The sequence below is a fragment of the Phlebotomus papatasi genome, chromosome 2 (genome assembly GCF_024763615.1).
Source record: "Phlebotomus papatasi isolate M1 chromosome 2, Ppap_2.1, whole genome shotgun sequence".
Taxonomy (NCBI): Eukaryota; Metazoa; Arthropoda; class Insecta; order Diptera; family Psychodidae; genus Phlebotomus; species Phlebotomus papatasi.
The window spans coordinates 29946666-29968300 of record NC_077223.1 but is presented as its reverse complement, the minus strand read 5'-3'; the positions used below and the strand labels follow the sequence as shown (position 1 = coordinate 29968300).

General features: G+C 36.4%; 3 protein-coding genes across 3 annotated transcripts in view; 2 read left to right on the top strand and 1 right to left on the bottom strand.

Moving 5' to 3' along the window:
• Positions 1–1665: 1665 nt before the first annotated feature.
• LOC129800306 (bcl-2-related ovarian killer protein homolog B-like) lies at positions 1666–6454 on the top strand. The gene is made up of 3 exons (XM_055844593.1): positions 1666–1845; positions 2254–2403; positions 2467–6454. The coding sequence occupies exons 1-3, from the start codon at positions 1666–1668 to the stop codon at positions 2905–2907; spliced, it is 771 nt and encodes a 256-aa protein (XP_055700568.1). The 3' UTR covers positions 2908–6454.
• The window catches only part of LOC129803420 (serine/threonine-protein kinase Pink1, mitochondrial), an 18532-nt gene continuing 1056 nt past the window's right edge, over positions 4160–21635 (bottom strand). Inside the window, exons 4-7 of the mRNA XM_055849967.1 lie at positions 21537–21635; positions 17571–18283; positions 6891–7191; positions 4160–6829 (exon numbers count right to left, since the gene is read on the bottom strand). Of these exons, the coding sequence (XP_055705942.1) occupies positions 6521–6829; positions 6891–7191; positions 17571–18283; positions 21537–21635 (1422 nt within the window). The 3' untranslated portion in view covers positions 4160–6520. The remainder of the gene's footprint in view (positions 6830–6890; positions 7192–17570; positions 18284–21536) is intronic.
• Positions 13310–15124, top strand: LOC129803421 (prion-like-(Q/N-rich) domain-bearing protein 25). The gene is made up of 2 exons (XM_055849968.1): positions 13310–13452; positions 13533–15124. Exon 2 carries the CDS (start codon positions 13672–13674, stop codon positions 14866–14868), a length of 1197 nt encoding a protein of 398 aa, XP_055705943.1. The 5' UTR covers positions 13310–13452; positions 13533–13671; the 3' UTR covers positions 14869–15124.

The window sequence follows — 21635 nt, the reverse complement described above, 5'->3', positions numbered from 1 at the left end:
AGCAATTTTCTTCTTACTTTTCTTTTCAACTTGCCACCGTCTTTCGGTCTTCGTTGACCCCCAATAAAAAGAATGATATCTCTAGACGTTTTTTCTCCCCCCCCTTCATCTCCTCCATCCTCACCAAAACTATTTTTTTTCGCTTTTCTCGAAAACGGCTCCAACGATTTCTTTTATTTTTGGACATGTTTTGAAGGTGATCCAAGCGAACATTTCGTCCAAACATACCTATGATGCAATAAATCGCCATCTTGAATTTTTGAAAGAAAAGTTTTTTCTACCTTATGGCCTCTACACATTGGGAGCAATTTTTGTCAAAAATTGCTTTTTGAAGGAAATTCCCTGCAGCGTTGTAGGGGGAAACGTCAAATTTTTGTCAAAAAAGCAATTTTTGACGAAAATTGCTCCCAATGTGTAGACACCTTTAGAGGGTCTATTTTTCGACCGAGTTGGTTAAATTTGAAGTTTTTGGAAAGGTCTTAAAATTTCCAACCCGATTCATCGATTGCAATCGGTAATGAATCGGTTAAGTACTCGGAGATGACTAAACTTTTTTTTAATTTTTTTTGCTACTCGAGCGCTTCAGAAATTTCTAATTAACGCAGTTTTATAGGAAATTTACCGCTCTACAATTTTGTGGAAGTCAGTCTCTATTTTGTAAGGAAATACGTTTGTCGAGCCGTTTTCTAAAAGGTATTTTTGTGATTATTCTCAAAAATGCTGGGGCAAACAGTACCAGACATGGGGTATTATCATATTTTGATTCGCTTCATCATGGGCTTCCGTAAATTTGAAAAAATACCTAGAGGACATATTTTCATAGAAAATTTATTCATCTACACCTTTGTAAAACACCGTTTTCTCTGCGAGAAAAGTGAGAAAACGAGGAAAGCGCTTTTCAAGCTATTTTAGAAAAAAAACACACACACAAAAGACTGCAAATCGTTTGACCAATGCAAAGAACAAGCGGCTAAACATGGTAATGACGTTTCAGACATCAGAAATTGCTTCGCTTTTTGTTACTTTTTGCTCTATACCTTTTGTTACTTTTTACCCCAAGTGGCCATTTTTAATAAAAGGATTTCTGGAGAAAAGAACTTTTGTAAAATTCTAAAATAGATAGAGGATTTGTATTCAAAGAATCCATATTATTTGGAAAATATTCACTAGTGCATCAATTTTGGAAAATAAGTAGATATTGATATCTTCCGTAAGCAAAATATTTCAAAAATAGGGCTAAAAATTTCAATATTTTTTATTTTCTAAATTCCTTGTTCGAATTGTAATAAACTGACGACATTGAAGAAGGTCTATGAAGGCTATCTATTGAAAAAATTTGAGACGCTATCTTTTTTTTATCTTGGAAGATGTTGAATTTTGAATTTTTCGATTTGTTACTTTTTGCCCCAGTCTCCCCTATTAACTATAGTTCACAAAATAGAATTGTTTCTTTGAGAAATAAGAGAAAAATTGTTAAATTCAAAGGCTGCCGCATTCAAAGGCAGACCACTTTCCCCAATTTTTCAGTGTTAAGCGTGATTTAAGCTTATTGTAAAGTTTACTATAATTGTGATTCCTGCATAAAAAGATTTTTCTCAGTGTACCCAAGAGTCCCCCTTACCGTCAATATCACCCAAAACACGTCAGTTATTTGTTTGAATTCAAATGAATGGAACCCAAAACATCAGTAGCGCCCTCAATTGGGGGAGACGAGAAGAAAAGTGTGAGAGTGACACCGTTTGTATGAGTGACAATCACGAATTTTCGTCTTGCGATCCGGGAGAATGGAAAAAGCGGAAAAAAGTGAATTATTTAATGGTATCACCACAGGATATTGTTGCACAGGTATGTGAAAAACTGGAAAAATAGTTTCCTGGGAGAATTTCGTGCAAACGAGTGAGAAAATTGCTTGAAATGTCCAGTGGAAAAAAACTCTGTGAAAAAAAACAGGGCAGCAACACTCATCCCCAGATGTTTACTTTAACCTTGTGAAGAGGTGCTAAAAGATACTCTGCATCTGCCACTTCCTGCCCTGGCACACCAATTAATATTCTTACGGTGGAATTTTCTCATTCGGAGGCGCGAAAAATTAGCTATTTTGGGCACAAATATTAGGAAAAGCGCGCGCATTTTGTCAATAAAGCAACAGGTTGCTCTTCCTCTCTCTCTCTCTCTGAATAAAGTCCTTCGAGAGAATTTTTAGAGGGATTTTTCTTTATTCAACTGGGATTTACGTTGAGGTGATATTTGCAGGGAAAATGTCTCTGTCTACAGTACATCCGTTTCCGTCTCAAGAGATCAGGTGCACTCAATCGGAAGGTAATTCAGAGACTCAGAACAATAACTATCGATACACCGTCCACTTCCACAGTCATCAGGGATGTCTTTCCCATCTTAAACGGGGTAAAAGTGTTAATTGTGATATCTAAAAAATAGTATTAACTTCTAATGGGGACATTTCAACAGTTGGGCGAAGAATTGGAGAGGATGCATCCTCGGGTCTACAGCAACGTCGGACGCCAATTGTCTCGAGCCTGGGCCGATTTGCCCGAGGCTGAGACACTCTCAGTGCTCCTGGCAGAAGTGGCCAAGGAGCTGTTCAGGGGAGGAGCCTCCTGGGCACGCGTAATCTCCTTCTGTGCCGTGATAGGAGGCGTTGCCCTGGATTGTGTTCGTCTGGGCAGAGCAGATGCTCTTCCCAGGCTAGTTGAGGTCTTTGGGCATGTGGTAGAAGAGGATCTGATGGTTTGGTTAGAGGCAAAAGGTGGCTGGAAGGGTTTACTGGCTGTCCGAGCAGCTGGAGCAGAGTGTACATTGATGGGATGGCTCTCCATTGGAGTAGCTTTCCTCAGTGCCATCTACTTGGCCTCGTGTATTCTGGATTCTGTCAGGAGGCTCATCTTCTAACAAAATTTTAGAAATTTATAGGTAAGTAGACGCTTTCGACAGATTATTCGTGATAAAAGAATATTCTTTATCCAGACTTAAAAGACTAAAAGATCCAGCGGAACTTGGATAATCTCAATAAATATTTATCATATTTTCGGAATCTTCATTAAATCAAGCTTTTCCGTTTATCCCGTTTATCCAGTCTGAAAGAATATTTTTACGAAATTGAAGCTGGATAATAAAATAAATGGATAATAACGATTAATACTCTTTATTCTGCTTTGGAGTAGGCTTTATAAATTAAAAAATATCCATCAGTTCATTAATAGTTTTTTTTATCTTATCCTGTTATCCAAAGTGTATCCTGTTATCCAAAGTGTCTTGGCTAAACATTGATAAAATAAAGCAAAGTTATTCAGCAAGATTTCAATGAAAAAAGTATTATAAAATATCCGAATTCGATCATGAACAAAATTTTAAAAAAAGTTGGATAAAATAAGTTTAAAAGTAAATTTTAATATTTTAATTTGATATAAGGTAAATGTACCAGCGATCGTCAGTGTTCCTCGGATCGGAAGGTTGTCCCGCGTATCGACACCCCAAAGTAAAATGTACTTTTGAAAATTATTCATTGTATTTTAGTAATTTTCTTTAGCAAGATGCATCTCGATAGCTCATATTTAATCTACAGAACCAATTTTATCGTCGAGTTTCAAACAAAATTGCTATTATTTACCTAATTTATTGAATCACTACTGTATCAGAGTCGTTAGCAAAAAACCCTCCATTCATCGCTTTCTTAATATTTCACGCGAGAATTCGTCTGCAAGAATATGAGGAATTAGGTTTGATTAAAATGATTTACAAATCTGTGTTAATTAAAAAGTGAATATTCAGTGACTCTAATCTCACTATCAATACACATTTTTAATTGTTTCGGTAAGGAATATTGAAAATAAATTATTTTTTGCGAACAAGTACGTTTTCTTTCATCTGTTCCTCGAATCGGCACATTTTTTTCGTGGAAAATTGCGCTCAACGCGCTCAGCTGTCATCTTCACAGCCATTATTAGATGTTTTTGTTGTGATAGAACAATTTACCAGTGAAAGTTTCATTAAATTTAACAATTTTAGAAGTAGTATCATGTGAATACATAGTACACAGTGTAAAGATGACAAAGAAGCTTCAATGAAGCCTTGTAGAGTGATTTAGATGCCAAGAAAGCAGATGAATCCTCATCAAAAATATCTGCCGATCCGTGGCTCATCCCTTTCCGATCCATGGAACACCTGATTAAGTCCCTTCCGATCCGCGGAACACATTGCATCCTTACAATTACACCTATATATTATTAATTTCCGTAATTAGCAAAAGTGTCAATACACGAAAATGATTAAATGGATCACTAATATATCAATTGGCATGTAAAAAAATAACCAAATAGTGTTTTGGAACTCATATATTCAACTAAATATGGAGCACGTCTCTTAACATTCCGATCCGTGGTACACTTCCCTTATTACTGCGTTATCACACTTGCACATTAAAATTTTAATGTGATTCACATTAATTGTCGCTTGTGAGCGTCCAAACATGTTATTCGTGTCTTTGAGTCACTTAATATTTGGATTTTTTTTTCTATTTATTGATAAAGAAGTGGACTTGGCCTGCAAAAATAAGTTTAAATTTACATAAAGCATAAATATTTTTTACATTAAAAAATTAAAGAGAAAATCGCATTAATTTTTCGCATTAATGCTATAAATCAATTTATATCAAATTTTGCGGGCCAAGTCTAAAGTCTACCTTTTTATCAACAAATACATCAAATTTTGAATATAAAATGATTGAAACACACAAATTACACATTTAGACTCTCACCAGCGACAATTAATGTGAATCATATTAAAATTTTAATGTGCAAGTGTGATAAAACAGTTATATCTTCTCATTTCTATGCATTAAACTTTTCCTTAAAATGAGCATCCGAGTTTGATCGAATTCAACGGAGTTAGAAAAAAGCATCGCAGTAACGTTCTTGCGCATATATTAATATTATTATTATTTTATTAATTTTCCTCAATATTATTGCTAAAATTCTTTTTCTATCATGATTCTAAACGAAACAAAGAATAATTCTTTTGATTTGGAATGGGTAAAAAAAATACTTCATCAGTCCAAAAACAAGTTTTAAAGTCGCACTCTATGAAAAGCATCGGAATTACCTCTCTTTACTATAATCCCAACTATAAAAATACTATTAAATTTTTCACTTTGAAATTTTAAATGCTTTTTTTTGTTTAAAAAAGATCTCGAACACTATTTTTTTTTAATTTTTCCTTATTTTTTTATTATCAATTGAACAAACTGACTGAACCGACTGAACAAATGTTTAAAATTCGAACAAATCTCCCTTGGATAGAAGAAAATGCCATCTAGAATTTATTCAAAATCCCGGATAAACTAGAACGCTGAGAAATTAATTTTTTTTCAAAAATTTCTTTAAAAAATTACTGATAAATTTGAAAAAAAAATGTTGAATATTAATTTCTTTTGTAACAAATATTTACGAGGCTAATATTAGATAAATTTTATTAAAAAATGCATTTGACTAATATTAAATATTGTAATTCATCAGGGAAGGCTTTTATCCCAGACATCCCAGAATGCTTTATCCAAGGATAAATCGTAACCCTGCTCAATCTATCTTGGATAACTTTTTTAATTAACCTGCAATCCTGTAAAAAGGAGATTAGGTATTTCATTAAATCTAACAGAATTTAGAGCCTTTTAAAGAATTTTTATTTAAAAAAGTTCAATTTTTCAAAATATGAAATAAATTTAAATTTTACTCGAATTGTCGAACCAATTGTGTTTATCTGCCGTATAAAATACTTGATAACACTGAATACTCCTCAATTTAGGACTAAGAATTCAAGTATTTGTATTTTACCTGTTATCCAAGACTTGGATAAAGCAACCCAGTACTCAAACCATCTTGGATAAGCTTTTCTATCAAATTACAGTGTTTCAAAGTAGGCGTCTACACATTGGGAGCAATTTTCGTCAAAAATTGCGTTTTTGACAGAAATTTGACGTTTCCCCCTACAACGCCGCAGGGAACTTCCTTCAAAAAAGCAATTTTTGACAAAAATTGCTCCCAATGTGTAGAGGCCATAATGTTACATATCCACAATTTTATTATCCTTACCGATTATCGAATTCGGATAAATAAGAACACAATGCACAGTCTTTTAGTAAAATTTTATTAATAAAAGTGCAATTTTTCTAACTTAACTCAACTGAAGATAGAGTCTGGATAAAGTCAATCCAATGCTCAAATTACCTTGGATAACGTATTAAATACTGTTATTCAAACCCAGAATTGTGAATAATCAACGAGAAAGCGTCTACTTAAAAAAAGAAAGTCCTATTCTAATATTATTTTTATAAATATTTTCTGTTATCCGTTGGGATAAAAAAGATCCTGGCATTTGTTGAAAATTTGTGTAAAGTATAAAACGTTTTTTGTTAGGGAAAATATATATATTTTTTGGGGTAAAATAACATCAACACCTATCCACTCTAGAAGAGCACAAAGTTAAATGATAATAATAATGAAGGAAAAGATCACACCTTAATCTCGTCGTCCTCGAGATGTTCCTCCACGACGATACGTCTTATCCACAGCAGTGCCTTCTCAATGCGCCTCAAACTGGCCCTAACCAGGAAGCTCGAGATAAGGAAGTACTCAGTAAATTGAGCACTTCTCTGTCCACGTGAATCCATAGCGTTCTCGTATAGGACTTTTGAGGTTAAGCACAGGAGCCACTGAAGGATTTCCGCTGATGTTGGGGCATTTGACGATGGCCGCAGCCATCCGGACGGTGCCCAGAGGAACAGTTGCATCGCATTGGCTGCCACATCAGCACTCAATCGCTGTCAAAACCGCCAAATAGTTAGAATCCTTTGGATAATTTTCTAGGGATAAAAAGCTTACCTTCTTGGGATTCCTCTGCAAGAGATTTCCCACCAGTTTTCTCACAATCACAGGCACATCTTCGGCCATTGGCGGCAGATCTTCATCACGGTAGGAAAAGTTCTTGAGATGAGGTCCGTAAAAGGGATTCTCAGTTCCAAAGATTTCATACGCGATCGTTCCGGAAGTCCAAAGATCGGCTTTCGTATAGTCCAGCGTTGCGAAAGTTCCTGGATTCTGGGTAATGATCTCAGGTGCCATAAGAGCTGTATTTCCGCCTTTGTCAACTTCAGCCGTTGGATAAGGCACTCGTAGGCCATGTCTAAAGGGAAAAATAATCCTCTTCTAAAGTGCCACTTCAGTAATCCTAGTGATACTTTGAATTTATTCACATAAAATATTCAGTGACACTCTAAAGTCTGAAAGTTTCCTCATGTCAAAACATTCAAAGAGTTCAACACTTAAGTCTATACTTCGGGAGAATAAGTCATAGTGTTAAATAAATAGAAAACACTGCCAAGAGGGCCAAGCGCCAATCTCTCGCTGCCAAATGTCAAAATTATCGGCCATATTGGCAAAAATTTCGCTCCCGCTTGGAATTTTCTTACAAGGTTGGTGTCAAAAAGCAAATGGCGGGCATTGGCGGGATAACCTTACATTTCACCTCTAGATTTTTGGGGACGAGAGTACCCATAAAGTTTGAACAAGTTTTTTGAAAATTTAAGAAAAAATTGTTTTTCGAATTTATGTAATTTGTAATTGTTAGTTATCATACTTATTGACCCCGAGAGATTTTTCCATATTCTGGTCTAGAAATATCAAAAAAGTCACAATATCTGCAAGGAAGCAGAAAATTGAAATTTCACGATTTTTGACCAAGAATATTTTAGCTCAGGAGTTAATTGGGATCCTGCAAAAATTATCCTAGATTTGGACATCCTTATAGTTCGTGATCATCCACAAGAATCGGAATTTTATCGATTCTAAATAGTCTAAAAAAATTGTTGTTTCCATGGGTACCCAGAGTCCCAAAGGAGACGAAAGAGTTAAAAAGAATTTCAATGGTTCAGCTTCGTTTGAAATTTACATTTGCTAGAACATTTTGTATGAAACAATGTAGGACTTCTTTCAAAACGTAAACCGTTATGAGTGCAATATATTCTGGTTAAAATGTTAGAACCCAGACTGGGTGAGGAACAATGCGGTTTCAGACCTGGTAGAAGCACCACGGATCAGCTTTTTACCCTGAGGATGATTGTCGAAAAGGCTTGGGAATATGCAATTCCACTCTATGCTTGTTTCACAGATTTGGAAAAAGCACATGATCGAGTACCGAGAGAACAACTTTGGGATGTACTGCACGAGTACGGACTGGATAAAGTTTGGTAGAAGCCATTCAGTCATTGTACAGAGACCGTAGTAGCTGTGTTCGTGTAAACGGATCCAAGTCGGAAGGTTTTCAGGTAGGTGTTGGACTGCGCCAGGGATGTGTTCTATCACCATTGTTGTTCATAATATACATGGACAAGATTATGGAACGCAGTCGGGGGCGGAATGCGATTCGTATTGGGGATTTCAGGGCGAGCCATCTCCTCTTCGCAGATTCAATTCAATTCAATTCATCACAAAAAATAGGGTGTTTCCCTCTTACAAATTTGTGGCAGATGAAGGATAAAAAATGTAAAAAAAATCAGTGAAAAAAAAATATGTTGGAAGATTAAAAAATTAGTTAAAAAAAAAAGAAAAATTGTTTAGATTCAAAGAACTACTTAGATGTGTTCAGGAAGTGCTCCCTAATAGCAGCAACCGATCTTCTCGTAGGAAGAGGAAGGGAGTTGTACAGGTAGACTCCCCTAACAAAGAGAGTACGACGGAATGTCTCACTAACAGATTTTGGCACAATGAGCCCCCTCAACCTAGCCGAACCACCGTCCGTCAAGAGGGCCGCCAGATATTCAGGACACCGCGACACAAGAAGCCGACAAATGAACGTGAGGGCTCGCATTTGCTAGTGTGAAGGTAGGTCACACCCGACAAACACATCCCTATACGAGGAAATGTGATCACGAGGTTTAAGCCAACAGATATACCTGATACAATTGTTGAAAAAAAAACAGCTAGACCCCATAATTGAAAAAAGGGAGCAAAAGTGCTCTGGCCAAAAGCAGCCGTGTGTCACGGGGTGTGATGTCTCGGTAGCGCCTAAGCGTATAAAGAGAGTAATTGACCTTACGGCAAATAGAAGACACATGATCTGACCAAGACAGGTTTGTATTGAAGATGATTCCTAAGTTTTTGACCTGCTAACAAAAAGGAATAACTTCTCCATGAAGAATCAGAGGATATAGGAGAAATCTAAACAGATTTTTTTAGAAATGAGTATAGCCTGCGACTTTTTAGGGTTTAGAAGTAATCCATTGGAGATTGACCAGTGCTCAATTTTTGAGAGATTCTCATTCATTATTCGAAACACTGATGAAGGGTCTGAGGGATCACCCTCAACATAAATTTGGATGTCATCCGTATAAAGGTGATAGGAACCGCTGCGCAGGACAGAGGGCAAATCATTGATGAAAAGAGAAAAAAAAAGAGGCCCAAGGATAGAGCCTTGAGCAATGCCCTTGGACAAGAAGGCAGGGGGAGACATTTCGTCTCGAACACAACTTGAGATAGATCATTAAGATATGACTTGAAAAGGGATGACTGCAGATGAAGAGACCCCGAACAAGTTGAAAAGTTTATAACAGACCAGTGATGCAATTCTGACGCCGTCACATTGCTATCCCGCCAAAATTTTCCCGATTTTGCGAAATAGAAATATACATCATACACAGAGTCTTCACTCTGTATGAGTGGGCACGGATAAAGAGTGTGGTGCTTTCAGAGGGATGGCATGTGTAGTAGTGCACAAAAAGCGGAATAATGGCTGTTATTTTGAATATCCCGCGAATTTTATCCCGCGAGCTCCTGGAGGTCGTGAGATGGCAAAACAGATGCATTTTAAGTGAAAATTTCACGATTTAGTGCTCAAAATTTTTTGTTAAAATTGGTTCTATTAATTTTATGTAATATATAATTACATAAATTTAATGTCCACGAGGAAAAATTGAAATAATTATCGATGAATACTTTGGGGTTTCTTGGTGTCTCCAGAACCCACAAAGATACTTATGGTCCATCACTTCAACATTCTAAAATATCTTAATGTGAAAATTCTCAAGAAATAGGTAAAAGTATTTGATTAAATGCATGTTATTTCAATAACGAGTAGGATGGTGTTGTCCAGAAACGATTTGTCAAAAAAAATTCAAAGAAGATTTTCCTAGAACTACATTTTAAAACTAATTAATTTTTAATTTTAATTTTTTCTATAATTTTCTTCATTTTCTTCATAAATCCCTGAATATCCGTCGAATCTCCGAAAAGGATTGCGCAAGACTACTTGTCTTTTTCACGAAAATATTCTCGAAAAAAGAGCTAAGTTCTCTGAAGATCATAAACACGGAGAACTTAAGGGTAAGGGACCGGTGTAACAATTTATTAACAATAATAATCTGATGGTCGTTGAATGGAACATTTCAGCCCAGAATAAAAAAAAAACATTTCTTCTCAGAGCTTTTTCGGTTCCCTGCGGACCTTCTTCACGGGTCGAAAATGTCAGGTTTCTGGGATTTTGTCTTTCTTGGGGGCCAAAGGGATGTCTTCATTGGGTACATGGGTTCTGAGTCACACACTTCACGAACAATTTTACAGCGATATTTTACTTTTTACAAATAAGATTACTAGTTACTACACAAATAGAATAGATAGAATAGATAGAAAATTAGTTTGTTCTAGGGAATTTTTCCTTGAATTCTCCTGCAAAAATCATTTCTGGATTCTGGACACCAACGTTCTGTAATGTACAATTATTGAGATAAATACGAGTTTAAACAAGCAAGTTTTTTAATTTCTTGAGAATTTTTACCTAAAGATATCTCAGAAATTTGACGTGATATTCCTCCATAAATGTCTCGGGAGAACATGTTCATGAAACACCAAAAGGAAAACAAAAGTACTCATCCACTTGCATCCCCCACAAGAAAGGATTTCATTTTATTGCACTGTGCTTTAGAAAAAAAACTTTAGGTACTATAGTTCATAACGAAATTGTTTATTAAATACCCAAGGCATTAATAAATTCATATGGAAAAATCATTTAAAAAAATTATTTTGTTGCCTTGGACCACACTTGTAACAAAGAAATTAAAATTTGAGTGATTTGATGAAGCCGGCTATGTAACGGAAATGATTTTGAAAATATCCCGCAATTAAAAAGTGAACGAGAGAGTGCGAGCGAGAGCAATGGCATGATTGAGAAATGACAGCCTCATTGAACAAGCGTTGAATTTCACGGATTTTTCTCTAGTTTTTCGCGAATTTAATATTTTAGTAAATCAAATTACAATAATTTTCATCTCATAAAGGGTGTTTCTGTGTTTAAATGTGAATAATTTGCTCAAAAGTGCACAAAATATGAGCTGAAGCGGCCACACACACACAACCACCATCCCGAAAAATCTGGATAAATTTCGTGACGGCCATCGGAATTGGGGGGCAGATCATGCGGAAGGCTATCAAAGGCTTTCGTAAAGTCGAACAGCACCAATATGACGAAACGATTTCGATTAGTGGCTGCCGAGATATCATGACTAACTTTTAAAAGAGCTGACACAGTGCTGTGACCCTTTCGAAAGCCCGATTGTAGATCACATAGCATCTTGCCATCATCCAAATATTGAGTCAACTGCTCATGCAGTAGAAACTCAAAAACCTTTGATAAAACCGGAAGCAAGCTGATTGGCCTGTAATCAGAGGGACATTTAGGGTTAGAAATCTTTGGAATGGGAACAACTAATGCCATCTTCCAAGATGAAGGAAAAGTTGAAGTAGTTATTATGTGGTTAAAAATATTTGTGAGCACTGAAATAATCACCGGGAGTAGAATTTTTATGAAGACAAGGGAAATCCCATCACACTCCATGGCATTCGACCTTACTCGGGAAACAGCATTCACTACGTCATCCTGAGACACGCAGGTAAAGCTGAAACCTAAGAAAAAGCCTGAAGAACAAGGCACAGAAGAGCCAAGAGTGGAGGAAAAAAAAACTGATTTAGCTCAGCAGCATCAACGACCCCATCGGCTACTGAGCTAACGGTCGGTCGTAGGCCAAGCCTGTTTACATTTATCCCAGAGCTTTCTGGATGGGAGCTGGAGATTCAGATTTTTATGGAAATGCGATTTTTTTTTTGGTTCTTTTTGAAGATGATTTGGTTCTTTTTGGATCTTCCGAAGAAAAGCTTCAGCGCGCCTTTGATCGATTTGTAAATGTTTGTACCGAAACAGGTATGAAGATGAACGACAAAAAGTCGGACGTAATGGTGATTTCTCGACGGCCTGCGAAATGCACCATACATGTTGATGAAAAAGCATTGACAAAGGTGGAGAAGTTCAAGTATCTCGGGGTGTTATTCACGAGTGATGGTAGGTTTCACACCGAACTATCGTCGCGAATCGGTCAAGATTCTGCAGTAATGAGGGAGCTTGGCAGAAGCATGGTGAAGAAGGCCGAGCTTAGCCGTTCGGCTAAGTTATCGGTTTTCAAAGCTGTGTTTATTCCTATTCTCACTTACGGTCATGAGATTTGGGTAAGGATCGAAAGTATAAGATTACGAGTACAAGCTGCCGAGATGAGGTACCTTCGGGCCAAGGAAATCACTCGTCGAAATCGAGTGAGGAATGTAGCCGTTCGTGAGGAACTAAGAGTCGAGGAGCTGCTTCTTCGGGTTGAGAAATCACAACTTCGATGGTATGGACATGTTCAGCGCATGGATAGAAAAAGATTCTCCAGAAAAGCTATGCTTGCCATTGTGAGAAGGCGTCGACCTCGAGGCAGACCTAGGACAAGGTGGCTGAATCAAATTCAGAATCTTGCCTTGGAACGCCTTGGGATCGAATCCGAACATCTTCCTGAAGTAACGGAGGATCGACAAGCATGGGCTGCTAATTTGGATGTCATAGACCCACGACCCCAATAGGGATAAACGGTTGAAAATGGATGAATGAATGTTAGACGTGGTCAGACTAGAAAGAGATGACTTGAATGTCTATTCTTGTTTGCGTGACTCCGTTTGAGAATTGACATTGCTTGCTATGAAAGCATGAAATTTGAGCATGAACGATGCGATAACAGACTGAGTTTCTTTTTAGGTTCAAGAAAGACCCATAACCATGTCCACTTCTCAACGCAGAACAGAATTTCTTTCATTCAGATGATAGTAGTTTATTTAATCGTTACTATTATTCAGTGATAAAATTTTAATAACCACATTCTCACAAACCTCACAAAACAATAAAAAAAATCCAAGGACGTGACTTCAAGTATTCGTGACTGTAAGCCAAAGAGTTAGTATTTCAGTAACTTTCTGTGAAGTACAATGAAATCAAACTTCTTCAATTCTCGGTTATTGTTCTGTATTTTAGTGATACCATTCACTAAATGCCACGCACACAGTAAATCTGAACCTTTGATCGACGTTGCAGGTTAACTATTTGATTTTTTTTAGAATTCAAGAAGAAATCAAAAACCTGAAAACAACAAAATTATCTTGAATACTCTGCAGGACTTCTAGGTTCTACACAAAGTACTGATACAGCTGCTACTTCCTGTTCTTCAAATGAAGAATTCAAATATGGGAATCAGTGTCATGAACATTGTGAAAAATTATCATACTACTGTTCGCAGCAAAAGTACTATCAAGGATGCTTCTGCAAGGAGGGCTACAAGAGAATCAATGGTGTTTGCGTGAAGATTGCAAATGTATGTGCCATGCTAATGAAGAATATACATTTGGACACGATTGTTTTGAAAAATGTATCAATACTAAATACTGCGAACATTATGTTCAGTACAAGAGATGCTTCTGCTTGCCAAATTACAAGAGAATCAATGGTGTTTGCATTCCAGAGTCAAATTGTCCTTGTCCACAAAATGAACAGTATTGGGTAGGGAATGAATGTATGGACACAGAAGGTACCGATGTAATGAATTGCGTCAATTCTCCACTATATCATGGATGCTATTGCAAACGTGGACATAGAAGAATCGATGGTGAATGTGTACCATATGGTGATTTTACATGTGACCAAAATGAATATTTTACAATATCCAACACGTGTATGGAACAGTGTTTTGCAAATCCCATTGAATGTGCTCAAGAATATGCCTATGGATTGTGCCTCTGCTTCCCAGGATACGTAAGAATAAATGGTTTCTGTGTTCCGGACACCAATTGTCCATGTGGCCAAAATGAAGAATACACATTCTCCAGTGAATGCATCGAAAGATGTGAAGATGAGCAAACATGCAAGAATGAATATCAATACAAACGCTGTACTTGTCGAGACGGATTCAAAAGGATCAATGGAAATTGTGTATTAGCAACGGTATGTCCATGTCCACCAAATGAATCCGTAATAAATACGAATGACTGCTTTGAAACATGTGGAACAAACTATTTGGATTGCGCTACACTACCAATTGTTCGAAGATGCTCATGCAATTGGGGATACGTAAGGATTAATGGAGTTTGTGTGGAACGAACTGCATGCGGCAGCACCTGTCCTGAAAACGAAGTTTATGGTTTAACGAATACCTGTTACGAAGATTGTTATAGAAACCCTAAGGATTGTCGAAATGAATTCTCATACCAACGTTGTGGATGCGCACAAAACTGCAAAAGAATCAACGGTACATGCGTTCCTGATAAGTACTGTCACTGTGGTCCTCACGAAGTCTACCGTTATGGCAATGAATGTTATGATTACTGCCACGATGATTACCACAAATGTGCTGCATACGGAACTTACAAAGGATGCTTCTGCTCTGAAGGATGCAAGAGATTTGACGGTGTATGCAAACCTAAGGCTTGCCCTCAATACAAAAAGGACAGCCATTAAATTGACATTTGAAAACCGTAAATGAGGTTAGCTTTACATGTCAAGGATAACTTTGCACCCTTGCTTTTCGTAAGGTTGTTGTTTAACTTTAGCACTTAAGGTCCTAAAGGCCATAAGGACACTTAAGAATGGTCTAAAGATCATCCTTAAGTACTAGAATTAAAGACAAGCTTACGAAAAGCAGGGGTGCAAAGTCACCTCCGGAATGCAAAGTCCCCTACATCCTCAAACTAATAAAGCAGCAATAGAAAATGTATCTATGTTTAGTCTTTCTATGTGATATCGTTATGCCGTACGCACATATACTGCAATCAGAATGTAATTTAAACTTAAAGAAATCTATGGTCACTTCTAGTGGAACTTGAAACTCGTATAAGGAAGGTGTTTGGTCTATGGTCCATAGATCATAGACTTGGTCTAATCAATGAAACAGTAGAATCAAGTTTTGTGTTCTGAGCTTTTAGAAACAGTTTGTTGTCATACATTTCTGAGTATCCCAATTTCTTTTTCACATATTAACCGTGGTATCACACTAGAGAATTTCACATTAAAATTTTAATGTGATTCACACTAATTGTTGCTGATATATGTCCTAATGAGCAGTTTTCGTCAAGAGCGATCGATGAAATCGATTCATTTAGTGATAAAAAATTGGACTCGAGTCACAAAAATTGGTTTAAACAGATTAAAATAGCATAAATACGATTGATAATTAATGAACAAATTAATGAGAATTGAGCGAATTAATGAGCAAAATTTGCTCATTAAATTTTCATCAGGTACTACTTTATTGCAGTCATTCGGGTAGTTTCTGCGCCACAATTTTCTCACCAATTTATTCATGATTAAATTATGATAAAAAGTAGTGCTAATACCTACTATTTATCGCACACGAGATGGAGAAAGGACAAAAGACATTGAAAAAGATCGGTGAAGAGGATAAGTAAGAAAAAAGCTAAACAAAAATGTGTTGGATCTACATTTTATATTCCTTCATAAACTTCTAGGATTTCGTGGTCAAATTAGATGGTGGCCGAATTAATTGAGGCTGTGAATCAGGAAACCGTCATTTGGGACTACAACTGCCGGGAATACAAAAATAGAGGCAGCCGATCTGATGGTTTTGAGGACGTTTGCGACAAATTGAGTCACCAATCGCCGGAACTCACACCTCAGTCGGGATTTGGGTGATATTGGCACGCTCATTTTCGTAGTCTTCTTTTGAAAAAGGACAGATAATCCTAACCGGCTTATGTGGGTGAGATTCTTAACATGAGCTAACTCGGAATGCATGCAAATTCGATTTAGAGCTGAAGTTGTGGGACACCATTCAGTTATTTTGAATCAAATTCGTGAAATTATACAAATTTTGTATTAAAACCAAAATATCAAAGATTTGGATGGAGCGGATGGAGTGACATAAAAGTGATATATGGGTGAAATGTAAACCAGAATGTTCTCTATAATTTTGCCATAGAACTTGATCTCATCGAATACTCAGAAGCCGAGATAATCAACGTTGTCTGTTTCTGAACTCGTTTTTCGACCACAGCGCCCCTAGTGCTGATTTGATGAACTTCAACTATATCAAAGAATTGTTGTATTTTGTGAAACTTTCCATTTAAAACCCTATTTTAAGTGTCTTGGTCGAGTAGAAGCAGTCAAATTAGCACCTGAGTGGTTTCAAAGCGTTATTATGGGAAAAGTCCATTTTTTACACTTAAACGGCAAAATCGGACAGATAGCGTAGTCTGAACGGAAAATAATGTATGGACGAAATGTAGACACAAATCTCCTCTACAATTATGTTAAAGTAATCATCAAAATCGATTCAGCGACAGTCGAGATAATTGAGGTTATGTGATATTGAAATTGGTTTTTCGACTCTGGCGCCCCTGGTGTTGGTCCCACGAAGTTCAAATGTTCTAAAAAGTTGTAGTATTTGGTGAGATCTTTCGTTTAAGCCCTCACTCATCAAAATAGAGTCGGAAATATGTTTCCGATCAAATAGAATCCTAGATATGTTTTTTTTTGAATTTCGTGAACTGTAACCCCTCACATCTCCGGTTCTATTATAACCACAGTGCACTTACGCCACTTTTTGGAAACGTCCTAGACTGAACTACAACACTCTAAAATTTGATTAATTTGTACAATGCCGTTTTTGAGAAAAATGAGTTTGAATTTTGATGAATTTTGACGGTATCGCAGCGCCACCTGTGGTGACTTTTTGAACTTCCGTCTGAAAGTGCTCATCGAGACGAAACCAAAAACCCAAAATTTAGCTCAAATTGTTAATTAGAACCGGAGATAGAGGCCGGTCAATATTCGAACTTTGACCCCTTATAGCTCGGGTCAGGGGTTATCGATCGGCTTAAGTATTTTTTTGTTTGATAGGTATAATCAGCGGCTACAACATACTGAAATTTCAGCCCAATGCACAAAGGAATTTTTGAGGTTTTGAATTTAGAAAATTGAAAAATCTTCTTTTTAAAAATAGCGCTCCTAGCGGTGGTTTTATGAACTTGCGATGTTAGAAGGGGAAGTGGCATTTCACGAGAGCTTTCTAAAGATGTATGGAGTGCATCTTCGCCGGAGTTATATTTCAGGAGATTTATGCAGTAACTTTTTTGAAAACTTATGGCCCATTGATAAGGGACAATAAAATTAGGCTGAAAATCACAAACTCGAAAATCACTAACCTTTTGTCTGCTAGGCAGCACCCGAAATCCGCTACCACTAGTCCTGGAGTCCCGTCAGCTCCAACGTCGATGAGGATGTTGTCTGACTTGAGATCCCTGTGGGCCACTCCGTAGCGATTGAGATGAGCGACAGCTTCCAGGAGTTGGGCAAAAAGCAACAGAGCCCACCTGTTTGACATCTTCTTCTCTCTCTGTGCACTCAAAAAGTCCACCAGGCTGCAGTGGTAGCGCCTCATGAGCAAAAACAAACTCATATTCCGCCCGAAACCAGACTCATGGAGTCTTGGTGGAAGTGCCGATGGATAGAGAGCACGAGCTCCTTCCAATTGTGGCATTTGGGCACAAAACACCCCCAACATGGACACTACATTGGGATGGGGCGGCAGGAGAGTGGCCTGATCAGCCAGATGCTGCCAGAATCCCGCCACTTCCAGAGCACGATGTTTTGCGGGAACAGTCTCCCGAAACATAGCCTTCACGATGGCTAGAGCATTGCTCTGGACATCGTAGTTAAACATAATTTTCAGGGCGAGTGGATAGGAGCGGTTGGGATCAGTAGCGGGGGCGTGTTTTTTGAGGGCGGCTGCATGAACAACAGCAGAGCACCCTTTGGCAATTGGACCTCCAATCTCGAGGTCCTCAAGGCCAATTGGGTTTTCTCCAACGGAGATTTCAGCTTCATCCCAGGAAGGACGAAGTTTCTCAACAGTATCCTGCGAGAAAATTTTAGGATTTTTTTTAATAAAGGAGAAACGTTTGCGTGTTTTTTGGATTGCTTTCCGCGTTTTTAGAGGTTTTCGAGTTTCTATTTCTCTATTTTCGCACTATTAGAAATTTTCGGGGTCAAATAGTTTCTACATGAAATACCCCTTGTCCCAAGAGGATAACTACCCCCTGGTTACACCCCTGGGCCGTATCCACAACTTTGTGAGAAGATTTAACGCGAGTTTCTCTCCGTAACATTTTCGCCTATTTCTCCCAGCTGCCTTCTCTCCGTACCACGAATATCGGCGAGAATCAGGCGAGATTTTCGTGTGGAGCTCTTTGTGGAAATCGCTTTTTGACAATCCGCGCACTGTTTTCGATCGCAAAAAAACTGAATACTGAAGTAATTATAAATTCAATGAGGCCATTTACATCACCGCATTAGATTGGGATTTGTCTAATTTTTCTCGATATAAACGGCAAATCCAATACGACCTCTCGTATCGAATTGGATTGGATTCAAATTGTCCCAAACATTTTCGGAACGCGCGAAGCGAAATTCGGAGTTGCATTTGACGTTAAAACTAACCTCATCATTTGTGTTGTTTTGGTAAGGAAGTCGCACAAAATAAAATTTTCAGGACTTTTTTTGTGTATTGTGCAAGGATATGGGCAACGACAAGTTTAAAAGAGGTGGCAAAGCAAGGAGACTAAGCTCCTATTCTAAATTGATCAGGAGAAGGAGGTTGTTGTGACGATAGACTTTAAAAAAAAATCGCAACCAAGAAGTTTTTGCAGAGTTCCTTAAACAAGGATATGAACGTAATGTTAAGCAAATTGTGTAGTTAAATTTAAGAATCTTAAGCAAAATATCCAACTTAAAAATCGAAAATATTATTTTTAACCTCACAAAAATGGCATCCCGCTAGAAATCCAATTCAATCTCAACAGTACGATGTAAACAGACAAGATTGGATTCGGATTTTGGGACAATCCAATCTCAATCTAATGTGATGATGTAAATGGCCTCAATGAATGAATAAACAATTAACTCTTTCCGGACCGCAGCATATGCTGTAAGCCAATTTCACAATTTTTAATCAAAAATATCTAAGCTCAGGAATTAATTGAAGTCCTACAAAAAATATCTTACATTTGGACATCCTTATAGTTTGTAATCATCCGCAAGAATCGGAATTTTATCAGTTCTGAATACTTAAAAAACATTGTTTTTGATAGAAGATGCATATGCTTCTTTGGGTACTACAGTCCCAAAAGAGACGAAAGAGTTAAATAACATTGTTATAAGCTTTGACTGCAACGGCATTTCATGCCATATTTCTCTTTTTAATATTTTACTACTGTAAAAAACTTTAAAAAAAGACCCTTTGCATTTGCACCAATTCAATTATAAATACATATAAAGATTTTCTCATTTTCTTGTGGTCTTGTATAAATTTTCTGAAAATTGTCAAATAATGCTAAAGTGAATTTTAAGAGATTTTTGTAACAAAAATTTCCTTTGAAATTTTCTTTTTTTTTAACAATTTGACAAGGATTATTGGATTCATATCAACACCAAACATTTTCTTGTAAAATTTAAAAATTCTCATTTATAATTTGCGCTTCTTTTAAAAATAATAAGTAAAATTCCAACAGGAATTCGAAAAAGAAAAAAAAAGATATAAAGTTAGTTTTTATCGTATTTTTCTCTACAATATTATTCTGCAACAATTCTTATTATTTATTTTTTCAATATTTTGACATTTTCTTGTGTTTTTTTTTTGTGATTTTTCGAACCAATTTTCAAGCGATCATGCATATTAAATGTTAAGAGGTTACGAGGTTTCGCCAAGAAAAGTTTTCTTAGTCGCTAATTTGATTTTTTTTTTCGGATTTAACGAGTATTTTTGTAACATTTTTGCAATACTTGAGAACCTCGACAAATATTCATGATATTATCGCAATGTTTGATAAACAATTCGCACTTCCGCCATTTTAATGGCAGTTTGAGGATTTTTTTTTTTGATTTTTCGATTATTACAGAATTAGATATAGAATTTTATTCCTTTTGAGAATCCGATTTTATCTCTATAAGAACACATAAACGAAATATAGTAAATTTAAGATAAATATAAAGATCCTTGAAAATTTTAAATTTAAAAGATACTGATATACATACAATCATTCAAGAGTAAAATTCAAAATTGATATGTTTTTCGCAGAAAATTCTGGACATTATCCGTTTTCTTTTCCATTTTACATGGAGTATTTAAAGGAATTTTCTCAAATAAAGACTTTATCAACCTAAAGAAAAGCGTTTCAAGCATTGTAAATAGTTTTTTATAGAGAAGTTACAATTTTTTCTTAGATTGTACGTCGAATAAAAAAGGATAAGATAGATGCGAATATTAAGAATCTCACTCAATATATTTTTTTCTAATTTAACGAAGAACACGTAATTACACGTTCTTTAAATATTTGTTTAATTATTATCCATTTATTAATTTTATAATAAGTGGTATTATTTTGCTGCTTAAAATGTTTGTTTTGTTGGTTCTTGAGATCTAACAATTTCAACTTTCTAAAAAATAACTTTTTCCCGATAAACTCCCTACAAATTATACGTTTTTTTTTCTACGGTTTTAGTTAAAACAAAAATTAAGAGTTTTAAAGATTTTACGGCCAAGTAAATCGCTAAAAATCTGTTCAATTTCGTATTTATTAAGAACATAAATAGGTTAATCAAAGATCTAATCATTAAATGGCCACAACCGTTTTCTTATTCACGAAAGCTGAAATAAAATAAAACTAAAATAGTAAACAATTTGGAAAATGATTGGTATCAAACTCAATAAAATTAGACAAATAAAAACAGATAATAAAAAAAAGATCGAAATGCCTATCCAGTTTATTAAGAAAAAACTTTATTGAAATTTATAATAAATATACGGAAATTGTATTTATTATGTGAAATAATCATTTGAAAACTTAAAAAACGCGATATTTTAATTTATTTGTTTATTTTCTATGTAAATTAATCAAACTCTCACCGGGAATACCACTTGAGAAATCTCCCCGTTTTTTATGAGAAAATTTCCAATCGAAAATTTCATGGATATCAATAGGCGTGTTTCACACGGAGAGTTGGCTTTTCCCACAAAATCAAACTCTCACTTCTGGAGGATACGGCCCTGATCCCCTTTATTGGCAAATGTGAGGTTATGTAATTCAAAGGACAATTTTTCAAAGGACACTTACTCGGATTTTCCAGCAGGTTTCTTCCAGTTCAGCATCCTTGAGGAGAGTAGCCCCTTCAGCGGTGGCTGCAATGCCCACAAAGGCTACAAGTGGCCCGGA